The sequence below is a fragment of the Heterodontus francisci genome, chromosome 17, assembly GCF_036365525.1.
Source record: "Heterodontus francisci isolate sHetFra1 chromosome 17, sHetFra1.hap1, whole genome shotgun sequence".
In the NCBI taxonomy this organism is placed as follows: Eukaryota; Metazoa; Chordata; class Chondrichthyes; order Heterodontiformes; family Heterodontidae; genus Heterodontus; species Heterodontus francisci.
In genome coordinates, this window is record NC_090387.1 from 86,686,890 (window position 1) to 86,699,534 (window position 12,645).

The 12,645-nt window shown below is 43.3% G+C and overlaps 1 protein-coding gene across 1 annotated transcript in view; it reads left to right on the forward strand.

Moving 5' to 3' along the window:
• hydin (HYDIN axonemal central pair apparatus protein) overlaps positions 1-12,645 on the forward strand; it is a 1,234,740-nt gene that overhangs the window by 690,200 nt on the left and 531,895 nt on the right. The window contains exons 29-31 of the mRNA XM_068049816.1: positions 1,540-1,677; positions 9,717-9,894; positions 12,486-12,616. Coding sequence (XP_067905917.1) covers positions 1,540-1,677; positions 9,717-9,894; positions 12,486-12,616 — 447 coding nt within the window. The remainder of the gene's footprint in view (positions 1-1,539; positions 1,678-9,716; positions 9,895-12,485; positions 12,617-12,645) is intronic.

Below are 12,645 nucleotides of genomic sequence, written 5' to 3' on the forward strand. Positions count from 1 at the left end.
TTTGCGCACAGCATGATGAATGAACATCAATGAGATAAATGACCAAATAATGGGCTGAAATTTATGTTGCCGCGTGGGTCGTGCTTCGCGGAGCTGTCGGGATATTCAGCACACTGGCTCATTTAAATGGCCGGGGCAGACCACCCACCCTGATGATCTGGAGGGGGCGGGCTGTCCATCCTTGGCAATGGGGTTAGGTGCCATTGCACAGGTGCCGACGCAATCTTTAAAGGGCTTTGAGCCCTACATGGTCATTTAAAATTCAAAGGGACATTTGTTATTACAATGTAAATAACTTGATCCTGACCCTCTCCCACTGCCCCCGCAATAACCATAAAATTAAGTACCTGTCCTCTCCCCCCCCAAAACACTTACCTGGTGCACCTGACCTTCTGCCCCACCCCCCTCCACGAAGTACATATGCTTTAAACTTTACTCCTTCCCACCATCCACTAGACCAATGAAATTACTCTGCCGCCGTTCAACCCACTCCCACACAGAGAAACCTACCTGCTTCCCCCTCCCCACCAGTGTTCCATCTCAGAATGCCGGATGGAGATCCGAAGTCGCGAGAACGCCGGCCATGAGCACCAATATCGGAGTGGAACGGATGGCGGGAGCGGGTATGTCTTTAATTCCTTAATTTACATTTTAAAAAATATATAGATTTGGCTCCCGTCACCGAGCTGTGGGCGGCCGCCACAAGACCTCACCGCTGCCAGCAATATCGGGCCGGCCTTTTCCTGCATTGAGGCCCATTACTGGCCTCTGCCAGAAGTATTTTCCGCCCCCCCCACCAACCCCCCCCCACTATAACACCCGACATCGGTGGGGGGGCCTGTAAAATTCAGCCCATATGTTTTACTTATATTGGTTGAAAGATAAATATTGGCCAGAACTACTCTGCCCTTCTTCAAAAAGTGCTACGGAATCTTTTACCCCCACCTGAGAGGACAGACAAGTAGACAAGGGGATGTTTGGTAGGAATATGGGATTAGTGTAGGATTAGTATAAATGGGTGGTTGATGTTCGGCACAGACTCGGTGGGCCGAAGGGCCTGTTTCAGTGCTGTATCTCTAATCCTTCCAAAAAATCCTAATCCTAATCTAATCTCCTGTGACGTTGCTCACATTTTTCTTAAACTTGGAACAAAGCACACCTCAGGAACCAACAAAAGTGAGTCCATCATGACGCTGTGGATAAATGTTACTCTTCGTATGAATAATTCCTTTCTAATATCAGTCCCTAATTTGCTGTTAACCAGTCTGAGCTTTCTGCCCCTTGCCCTACTTCGATGTCATCAAACATCTACATCTTAAACATTCTCTTTGGTCTTGCCTGAGTTTAATCCCAGTGGCACACAGAGCATGCAAAAGTAATTGAGATAGTCTGACTTAACTAATTCTTTGTAATACTCTCAAATGTTGGGTGTTTTACCTAGGTAAATGAGAGAAGTGACTCTCCTGATTAGGTTCTACCAATCAAGGCTGTAAGGTAGTCAGATTTAAGAAGTATAATCATTCCATTTTCTTTTCCTAGCTATTTAACCATGTTGCTGTGGCTGAACTTACCCTGATGAACACTGGGAAGGTCGGGTTTGACTTCACTATTTTGAATCTTAAGCAGGCCGCTGATCAAGAGCTTCTGCCAGGAGTGCCACTCGTCAGTCCTTCTGTGGTTAGTGAATTCTCTTATGATTGCTGGTTAAAAAATAGGGGGAGCACTAGGAGCAGGCAAAATAAGCATGATTCCCAGCAGGAGATGTCTTATTGCAGATGTTGTAACTGTTGCTTCATTGGTTTTCTCTGATAAAGGATTGAAGAAACTGATACTTGTTAGTGGGTGACTGCCTCATTGAACACAATAACCTGTCAGGGTTCTAGTGCCAGTTATCTATTTACATATATATATATTTTATATTGTTACGGCCAGGTGAGAAAGCGATCTAGGGTTCCCTCTCAGCCTTCACCTGGTCTTACCGTAACAGGGTTTAATTTTAAATACACTGTGTTTTTAGCTCCCCCTTGGTGAATCCTTGTTCACCACTTTCCAATTATAAGGCAAAGAAAGTTCACCACTTTCCAATTATAAGGCAAAGAAACTAGCCAAACATGTTTTCTTAGGTTTAAAGAAAAAGGTTGAACTTTATTAAACTTAAACTCTAATTCGGTTAATGTCTACGGATATGCGACGCGCCCACGCTAGCATGCATACGCGATACGCACATGCAGGTAGAGACAGAAAAGAGCAGAAGAAATAAAGTCTAAATGTTTGAGGCAATATCTGAAGATGGTTTTGGTTACATAGAAGCATAGAAAATAGGAGCAGGAGTAGGCCATTTGGCCCTTCGGGCCTACTCCACCATTCAAAAAAGATCATGGCCGATTGTCTAATTCAGTAACCAGTTCGTGCTTTCTCCCCATATCTCTTGATCCCTTTGGCATTAAGAAATATATCTATCTCCTTCTTGAATATATTTAATGACTTGTCTTCCACTGCCTTCTGCGGTAGAGAATTCCACAGGTTCACCACCCTCTGAGTGAAGAAATTTAACTTCATCTCGGTTCCAAATGGCATATCCTGTATCCTGAGACTGTGACCCCTGGTTCTGGACTCCCCAGCCATCGGGAACATCCTCCCTGCATCTCGCCTGTATAGTCCTGTTAGAATTTTATAGGTTTCTATGACATCCCTCTCATTCTTCTAAACTCTAGTGAATATAGGCCTAGTCAACCCAATCTCTCCTCATATGTCAATCCTGCCATCCCAGCAATCAGCCTAGTAAATCTTTTTTTTTCACTCCCTCCATGGCAAGAACATCCTTCCTCAGATAAGGAGACCAAAACTGCACATAATTCTACAGATGTGGTCTCACCAAAGCTTTGTATAACTGCAGTAAGACATCCTTGCTCCTGTACTCAAATCCTCTTGCAATGAAGGCCAACATACTATTCGCCTTCCTAACTGCTTGCTGCACCTGAATGCTTGCTTTCAGCAACTGGTTTACAAGAACACCCAGGTCTCGTTGCACCTCCACCTTTCCCAATCTATCACCATTCAGATAATAATCTGCCTTTCTGTTTTTGCAACCAAAGTGGGTAACCTCACATTTATCCACATTATACTGCATCTGCCATGCATCTTCCAACTCACTCAACTTGTCCAAATCAGATTGGAGCCTCTTTGCATACTCCTCACAGCTCACAATCCCCCCCAGCTTTGTGTCATTTGCAAACTTGGAAATGTTATTTTTAGTTCCCTCACCCAAATCATTAATATATATTGTGAATAGCTGGGGCCCAAACACTGATCCCTGCGGCACCCCACTAGTCACTGCATGTCACCCGGAAAAAGACCCGTTTATTCCGACTCTCTGCTTCCTGTCTGTCAACCAATGTTCAATCCATGCCAGTATATTACCTGCAATCCCATGTGCTTTAATTTTGCACACTAACCTCTTATGTGGGACCTTATCAAAAGCCTTCTGAAAATCCAAATACACCACATCCACTGGTTCTGCCTTATCTATTCTACCGTTACATCCTCAAATAACTCCAGGAGATTTGTTAAGCATGATTTCCCTTTCATAAACCAATGCTGACTTTGTCCAATCCCATTTATGCTTTCCAGGTGTTCTGCTATCACATCCTTTATAATAGACTCCAGCATTTTCCCCACTACTGATGTAAGGCTCACTGGTCTGTAATTCCCTGTTTTTTTTCTCCCTCCTTTTTTAAATAGTGGGGTTACATTTGCCACCCTCCAGTCTGTAGGAACTGCTCCAGAGTCTATAGACTTTTGGAAGATGACCAGCAATGCATCCAGTATTTCCAGGGCCACTTCCTTTAGTACTCTGGGATGTAGATTATCAGGCCCTGGGGATTTGTCAGCCTTAAACCCCATTAATTTCCCTAACACTATTTTTTACTAATACTGATTTCCTTCGGTTCCTCCCTCTCATTAGACCCTTAGTTCCCTAACATTTATGGGAGGTTATTTGTGTCCTCCTTTGTGAAGACAGAACCAAAGTATGTATTTAATTGTTCTGCCATTTCTTTGTTCCTCGTTATAATTTCCCCCATTTCTGACTGTAAGGGAACTACATTTGTCTTCACTAATCTTTTTTTCTTCACATATTTACAGAAGCTTTTACAGTCAGTTTTTAAGTTCCCTGCAAGTTTACTCATACTCTATTTTCCCCCACTTAATCAACCTCTTTGTCCTCCTTTGCTGAATTCTGAACTGCTCCCAATCCTCAGAGTTGCTGCTTTTACTGGCAATTTTATGTGCTTCCTCTTTGGATCTAATACTATCCCTAATTTATTTTGTAAGCCACAGTTGAGCCACCTTTCCGGTTTTATTTTTGCGCCAGACAGGAATGAATAATTGTTGTAATTCATGCACACGTTCGTTAAATATTATCCGTTGCCTAGCCGCCATCAACCCTTTTAGTAAAGTTCCCCAATCTACCATAGCCAACTTGCACCTCATACCTTCGTAGTTTCCTTTATTTAGATTCAGGACCCTAGTTTTGGATTCAACTACTTCACTCTCCATCTTAATGAAGAATTCTGTCATGTTATGGTTGTTCCCAAGGGACCCGCACAACAAGATTGTTAATCCTTTCTCATTGCACAATACCCAGTATAGGATAGCCTGTTCTCTAGTTGGTTCCTCAACCAACTGTCATGCACACACTCCAGGAAATCCTCCTTCACAGTATTATTGCTAATTTGGTTTGACCAATCTATATGTCGATTAAAGTCGCTCATGATTATAGTTGCACCCTTATTGTATGCATCTCTAATTTCCTGTTTAATGCCATCCCTTACATCTCCACTACTGTTTGGGGGCCTCTTGGTTTTCTTAGCTCCTTGGTTTTCTTAGCTCCACCCATTCAGATTCCACATCATGATTTTCCGAGCCAATATCCTTCCTCACTATTGCATTGATTTCCTCCTTTACTAACAATGCTCCCCACCTCCTTTCCCTTTTTGCCTGTCCTTCCTAAATATTGAATATCCCTGGAGGTTCAGTTCCCATCCTTGGTTACCCTGCAGCCATGTCTCCGTAACCACATCTATATTATAGTGCTGTTAATTCATCTACCTTATTGCGAATGCTCCACGCATTAAAACGCAATGCCTTTAGACTTGTATTTTTTACATTGTTAGCCATCTTAGCTTTATTTTGCACTATGGCCCCATTTGTTTCTCACCCTTGTTTTCTCTGCCTTCCACATTTGCTTCTTACCTTTCTGTCTTTCATTTCTATCATTGTTTCCCCCTCCTCTGTCTCCCTGGTCAGATTCCCATCCCCCTGCAATTCTAGTTTAAACTCTCCCCGACAACACTGGCAAACACCGCCCCCCCCCAACCCCGAGGAAATTCTGTTACAGTTTTTCAAGCTCGCTGTAAAGTCCTTGATTGTAGGTAGGTCTTGCTTTTCATTGGGGCCCAGTATTCTTCTTAAACCTTGTTCGATGTAGGAAACTTTTTTCTATTGAAGTTCATGTGTCCTCAGTGGGTCCAGAGACTTGTGAGAGATGGGAGCAGACAGGAGAGGTCTTCTCACTCCAGGAGCAAACAGTCTTTCTCAGTTCAAACTCTTTGTACAATTTAGAAAAACCCAGGATGCCAAGCAGGTTAGTCATGTGACTAGTAGGTCTGACCATGTCTGTTTGTGGATTCTCTTGTCTTAGCCGACCCTGGAATGTCTCTTCTCACACACAATATCTGGTGCTCAAAGTCCATTGTGGGTTAAATTGGAGCAGGGAATAGCCCCTTTGTCCCTCCAAGCACCGTCTGTTAGTATGCAAATATTTTTTCCAACCATGGCTGATCTGTTTAACAAGTCATTTCCTCGCTCCAGCAACAGTTTAAAATCAATGTTCTTTTGACAAAATTAATGTGCCTCATTCTTGGCAGGTGGGGGTCTATCATGACTCTCTATACATACATATATATATATATAAAAAAGAGATAATTGTTAAATCTGGGCAAGACAAAAGCAAGATACTGCAGATGCTGAAAATCTGAAATACAAACAGAAAATGGTGGAAACACTCAGCAGGTACGCCAGCATCTGTGGAGAGAGACACAGTTAACGTTTCAGGTCAATGACCTTTCAGGAAAATGTGGGGGAGAGAAACATAAGATTCTGTAACAGGGTGGTTACCAGGACTGATAATGTGACAAAAAGAATGATGATGCAAGGCAAAAGGAGGTGTACTGGGAAATTAAAGAAACAAACGATAGGCCCAGAGGAGGTGAAAAAGGTTTTTAGCAGAAGAGCAAAGGGTGGGGGATGGGTGGGGGGTGCGGTGGTGGTGTAGAGGAAGCATGAAAAATCTGGTAAAGAGGAGGAGGCTCCAGTCGCATGAGAACGTGGCAGAAGAAGAATGGGTAGACCTTGGGGTGTGAACCACCCCGCTGGCTGTGTGCCTATTGGAGATCCCCATGCCAAGCACCAGCATACACCTCATCCACTCCTGATGGCTCTGGTGCACTCATTGATATGCTAGACTAGAAATTTCCATATGCACTATGAGCATACAAATGCATTTACATGAGAGTACATCAATGTAAATTAGGGAATTAATGGCATTAGAACAATCAGGTCATTGCTAAGCAAGTGTCACTTGATAGTACTATCGACGACACCTTCCATCACTTTACTGATGATTGAGAGTAGACTGATGGAGCGGTAATTGACCAAGTTGGATTTGTCCTGCTTTTTGTGTACAGGACATACCTGGGCAATTTTCCACATTGCTGGTTGGATATTAGTGTTGTAGCTGTACTGTAATTAGCTTGGCTCGGGGCATGGCATGTTCTGGAACACAGGTCTTCAGTACTAGTGTTGGAATATTATCAGGGCCCATAGCCTTTGCAGTATCCAATGTCTTCAGTCATTCCTTAATATCACATGGAGTGAATCGAACTGGCTGAAGACTGGCATCTGTGATGCTGGGGACTTCAGGAGAGGCCAAGATGGATCATCCACTCTGCACTTTTGGATGAAGTTGGTTGCAAATGCTTCAGCCTTACCTTTTGCACTGATGTGACGGGCTCCCCCATCATTGAGGATGGGATATTTGTGGAGCCACTTCCACCAGTTAGTTGTTTAATTGTCCACCACCATTCACGACTGGATGTGGCAGGACTGCAGAGCTTAGTTCTGATCGTTGGTTGTGGGATCGCTTAGCTCTGTCTATCGCATGCTGCTTATGCTGTTTGACATGCAAGTAGTCCTGGGTTGTAGCTTCAGCAGGTTGACAGCTCATTTTGAGGTGCTGCTCCTGGCATGCTCTCCTGCACTATAACATTCGCACCACACTAGAGCCAGGCAATGACTATCTCAAACAAGACAGAATCTAACCACCTCCCCGTGAGATTTAATGGCATTATGATCACTGAATCTCCCACTATCAAAGTCCTGGGAAACTGAACTGGAGTAGCCATATAAATACCATGGCTACAAGAGCAGGTCAGAGGCTAGGAATCCTGCAGTGAGTAACTCACCCCCTGACTCCGCAAAGCCTGTCCACCATCTACAAGGCACAAATTAGGCGTGTAATGGAATAGTCTCCACTTGCCTGGTTGGGTGCAACTCCAAAAACACTGATGAAGCTCCACAGCATCCAGGACAAAGCAGCCCACTTGTTTGGCACCCCATCCATTCACTCCCTCCACCCTTGATGCACAGTGGCAGCAGTGTGTACCGTCTACAAGATGCACTGCAGCAACACACCAAGGCTCCTCAGACAAGCACTTTCCAAACCCACGATCTCTAACACCTAGAAGGACAAGGGCAGCAGATGCATGGGACCACCAACACCTGCAAGTTTCCCTCCAAGCCACACACCATCCTGATTTGGAACTATTAAAATCAGTCTGGTTTAAATATTGCAATAAAATGTGAGATATTTCTTCACTGTTGCTGGGTCAAAATCCTGGAACTCCCTTCCTAACAAACTATAATACTCAGCAGCTCAGGCAGCATCTGTGGAGAGAGAAACAGAGTTAACATTTGAGGACAATGACCTATGATCAGAACTCTTTAGATTACAGGGTGAGTTGATAAAGGTGTTTCAAATGATGAACAGTTAGGACAGGGTAGGTAGAAACAGATTGTTACGAGTGATTGAATGGTCTAGACTGAAGGAACATAAATATAAATTAAATGTAAGAGATTTAGGATAGAGAGCAAACAAAATCTTTTTACATAGAGGGTTTTGAGGCTGTGGAACGCACTACCAGTCTTATTGATTGAAACAGGGACCAGTTCAAATTTAAGCATAGTTTAAATAGATAGTTGAAGGAAGGGGAATAGAGGGATATGGGAACACGGCAGGCACATGGTACTAGCACTACCACTACCGCTCGTGTGAAGGAGAAACAACAATATAAACTAGGTGGGACAAAGGGCCTGTTTCCATGTTGTAATTTTATGCAATTCTGTGTTTATTAACATTAACTGTAAGTCAAGATTGAATTTCCAGGTTAGCTTGCTGCAATTTGTTCTTTTCAATATATAATCTGTAGACATATTTAAATTCGTTTTTTACTAATTATTTATTCGTAATGCCAAGCACAATAAATGCAGTGTAACATAGGCAACAGCAGTGTAAAAGTGAAGAGTAAAATACAGCTGAGACCCATTATCTCAGATCTTTGTTGTAGTTATGCTGCTCCCAAATTTCTTGGGCTTCCCCAAAGAGGTGGACCTAAGACTGGAACTGCAACAGGCACATGATACAGACAGCCATGGAAATTAAGTGTGTGGTGGTGGGAGAGGAGGTATAGGAAACATAGGATTCCATTCATCTGTGATGGAAGGTTCCTTATTTTGATCCCAAAGAAGTTGATTGCAGGCCTTGCATCAGGGCTTCATCAAATTGGTGGATCTGAGTGGGAAAGCTAGCAAGTCAAATGAGACCTGAGAAGATAAATACAGTCTTTCAGTCCCTTCAAGCCTAGTGGCTATTGGTCTGCAATTCTTCAACAGCAGCCAGAAAACCCCAAGGCTGGTGGCCTGTCCTGCATCTTCAGTTCTCACAGACCTACAGCTGTATTTATTTTCTTGCTCCTTTTTCCATAACAAAGGCCCTGTTAGAGGTAGACCAGACCAGGGGTGCGACCAGACCATGCTAATGACCTGTCCTACCAAATTTGGATGTCCTGAGGCTGGATAGGTACAGCACTCTATCTGTGCTGCACTTGTTCAGGACTTGGACAAAGATGGGAGGAATATCAGACCAAATATGTCATGAGGACACCATTTGTTTTTGATAGATCAACTCCCCCCCTCCCTCTCCTCTTCCGTCCCTTCTCTCTCTTGAATCCATTTATATTGTCTTTTTCTGATAAAGGGTCACTGACCTGAAACGTTAACTCTGCTTCACTCTCCACAGATGCTGCCAGACCTGCTGAGTATTCCCAGAATTTCTTGTCTGGATTTCAGATTTCCAGCATCTGCAGTATTTTGCTTTTATTACACTATCTCCTTCAATGGATTTCATTGGTAACTTATTCCACATCTCTATTATCCCCAACTTCTTAATTTTTAACATGCTTCCTGGCATTTAAACATTCTCCATAGTTACCTAATTTTCCTGGTTGCCTGATATTTCCCCTTCTATCATAATACAGTGCCATTTATTTTTCAATAACTTAAGATAGTTTTGTTTCTCTATGATACTCTGTTATTTTTAGGGTTACATTGAAGCAAATGCTGAGCAGGAGTTGACAGTTTCTTATCTGCCTGGAGTACCTGAGATCTTTCACAAGAGCTTTGAGATTCAAGTCTCTCACTTTGAACCCGCGAGCATCAGCCTGAAGGGAGAGGGAGTCTTCCCCAGAATCTACCTGGATCTACCCAGAAACATAAAAGGTATGGCTGGGAATTTCAGCTGTTTTTTTGAATTAAAAGTGAAAACAGTGCTGGTATAAATTAAACAACAAACAGCTGTAACAACGTAGCCATATATTGGTACAGGAGTAGGCCATTTAGCCCCTCGAGCCTATTTCACCATTCAATGATATCATGATTGTTCTGCAGCCTGACTCCATGTAGCCATTTTTGCCCCCTATCCCTTAACATCTTTCTTTCACAAAAATATATCAATCTCAGTTTAAAAATTAACGAGCGATCGAGCACCAGTTGCCATTTGCGGAAGAGTGTTCCATAGTTCTACCGTCCTTTGTGTATGGACATGTTTCCTAATTTCGCTCCTGAAAAGCCAGGCTCTAATTTTTAGTCTATGTCCTCTAGTTCTAGACTCCACAAACAGCAAAAATAGTTTCCCTCAACCCAAACTGTTCCCCTTAATTCCTTGCAAACTTCGATCAAATCACTCCGTAACCTCCTAAATTCCAGGGAATGCAACCTTTGTTTGTGTAGTCTCTCTGCAATTTATTAAAAAGCTAGTTTAATGATGACCATGAAACCATTGTCAATTGATGTAAAAACTCATCTGGTTCACTAATGTCCTTTAGGGAATAAAATCTGCCGTCCTTACCTGGCCTGGCCTACATATGACTCCAGACCCACAGCAATGTGGTTGACTCTTAAAAATGCCCTCTGAAATAGCCTAGCACTTTGTTCAAGGACAAATTAGGGATGGATAATAAATGCTGGCCTAGCCAGCAATGCCCACATCCCACAAAACAAATAAAGAAGAACTCCGTGGAGTCCAATTATCATTCTAGCAAATCCACACTGCACGCCCTCCAAGGGCAGTATTCTTTCCTAAGGTATGGTGCCCAAGACTGTGTCATCTGCAAACATATGGCTACTTCCTTTAATGCCTTCATCGAAAGCATTAAAGAAGATGATAAACAGTCGTGATCCCAATATAGAACCCTGTGGGACTGCACTTACATCCTCGCCCCATACAGATTTTCTCCCTATAGATGGCAACCCTCTGCTATGAGACTGCAGCCAGTTGATTGTTCAGCAGAACATTTGCTTGCCAATACCATGTGATATAATCTTTGCCGATAGCTGTCTGTGCAGCAGACTCCAAGGCTCCTTAAGCAGCACCTTCCAAGGCTCCTTAGACAGCACCTTCCAAACCCACAACCTCTACCATCTAGAAGGATAAGGGTAGAAAATGCATGGGAACACCACCACCTGCAAGTTCCCCTCCAAGCCACACACCATCCTGACTTAGAACTATATCGCCGTTCCTTCACTGTCGCTGCTTCAAAATCCTGGAACTCCCTTTCTAACAGCACTGTGGGTGTATCTACCCCACATGGACTGCAGTAGTTCAAGAAGACAGTTCACCACCACCTTCTCAAGGGCAATTAGGAACGGGCAATAAATGCTGTCTTCGTCAGCAACGCCCACATTGCATGAATGAATAAAAAAAAGCAGACTTTCACAAATACACCTTGCTGTCAAATGTGAAAGAACCAGCTTTGGATAATACACAAAAGATTTAGAAATGATACCTCTCGCTGTTTGAAGGGTTTGTGTCCATATTGCACATTCTGGCCATGCTCCTGTGTTCAGCTGTTCTGGACAGCAGTTTGAGAGGCAGCATATTCCTGTAGGCTCAGGCCTGTGCCTATTTGGAGAATGGCAACACATAAGCTAATGCAGCTGTCATTACCAGCTATAGGAAGATACATCTGTCCCACAACGAGCATGCGAGCGGGACACTTGGGGAACACGTACCTCTCGGAACAGATAATAAATGACTCTTAGTGCTCTGGATGCACCAGGCAGTCTGGAACCCTTTAATGAAAATCTGTGCAACACACATTCCCTGCCCACACACCAAAACTATGCCCAGATAGGTAAGGATGGACCAACATGGTACAAAGCTGCAAGCTAACGAGGATTTTCTTCTGTTTGGGCCCTTAATGCCCTACACAGGACAAAAACTAAATATTGGTATAAAAGCAAAACACTGCAGATGCTGGAAATCTGAAATAAAAACAAGAAATGCTGGAAATACTCAGCAGGTTTGGCAGCATCTGTGGAGAGAGAAGGGCCACTCACCTGAAATGTTAACTCTGCTTCTCTCTCCACAGATGCTGCCAAACCTGCTGAGTTTTTCCAGCATTTCTTGTTTTTAACTCAATATTGGTAGAGTCTGGACCCCTGAAGCCCCACATAGAATCCAATCAAACATGTTACCTAGGCAGGACTCTTGGGAGTTTCCCTGACTCAACCGAGCTTGAGGGACACTGCCATATTATCCCAGTCCTTAAAGGTATGTGGTTACTGGTGTGAGTTTAACATTATCAACAGCAATGGTCAGAGTGGTATCCTGTAACTTCCATGTAACAAAACTGTACATCAACTGTGCAGAATTTCATTCTTTTTGTGTATTCTTTTTCTGAATAGTTAATTCTCAGGGTCGCAGAGCAAAATTGCCATACTTCCACAGAATTGAACTGAAGACTTAAAACCAAGAGCAGACTGTGTTTGGTAAGAAAAAGCAGGTTTAATTTGAATTTGATTGCCAACAGGAAATGAGAAGTATGAGGCATTCCTGAAGGAGGCAAAGGAAACCCTGGAGAGAGACACATCTGAAGCAAACCTGCTCAGCCGCCCTGAGACAATAGCAGGAGAACTGGGTGCCGCCAACTCCCTCTCCTCTGTAAGTTTCTTTCATGCTTCTGAATGCAG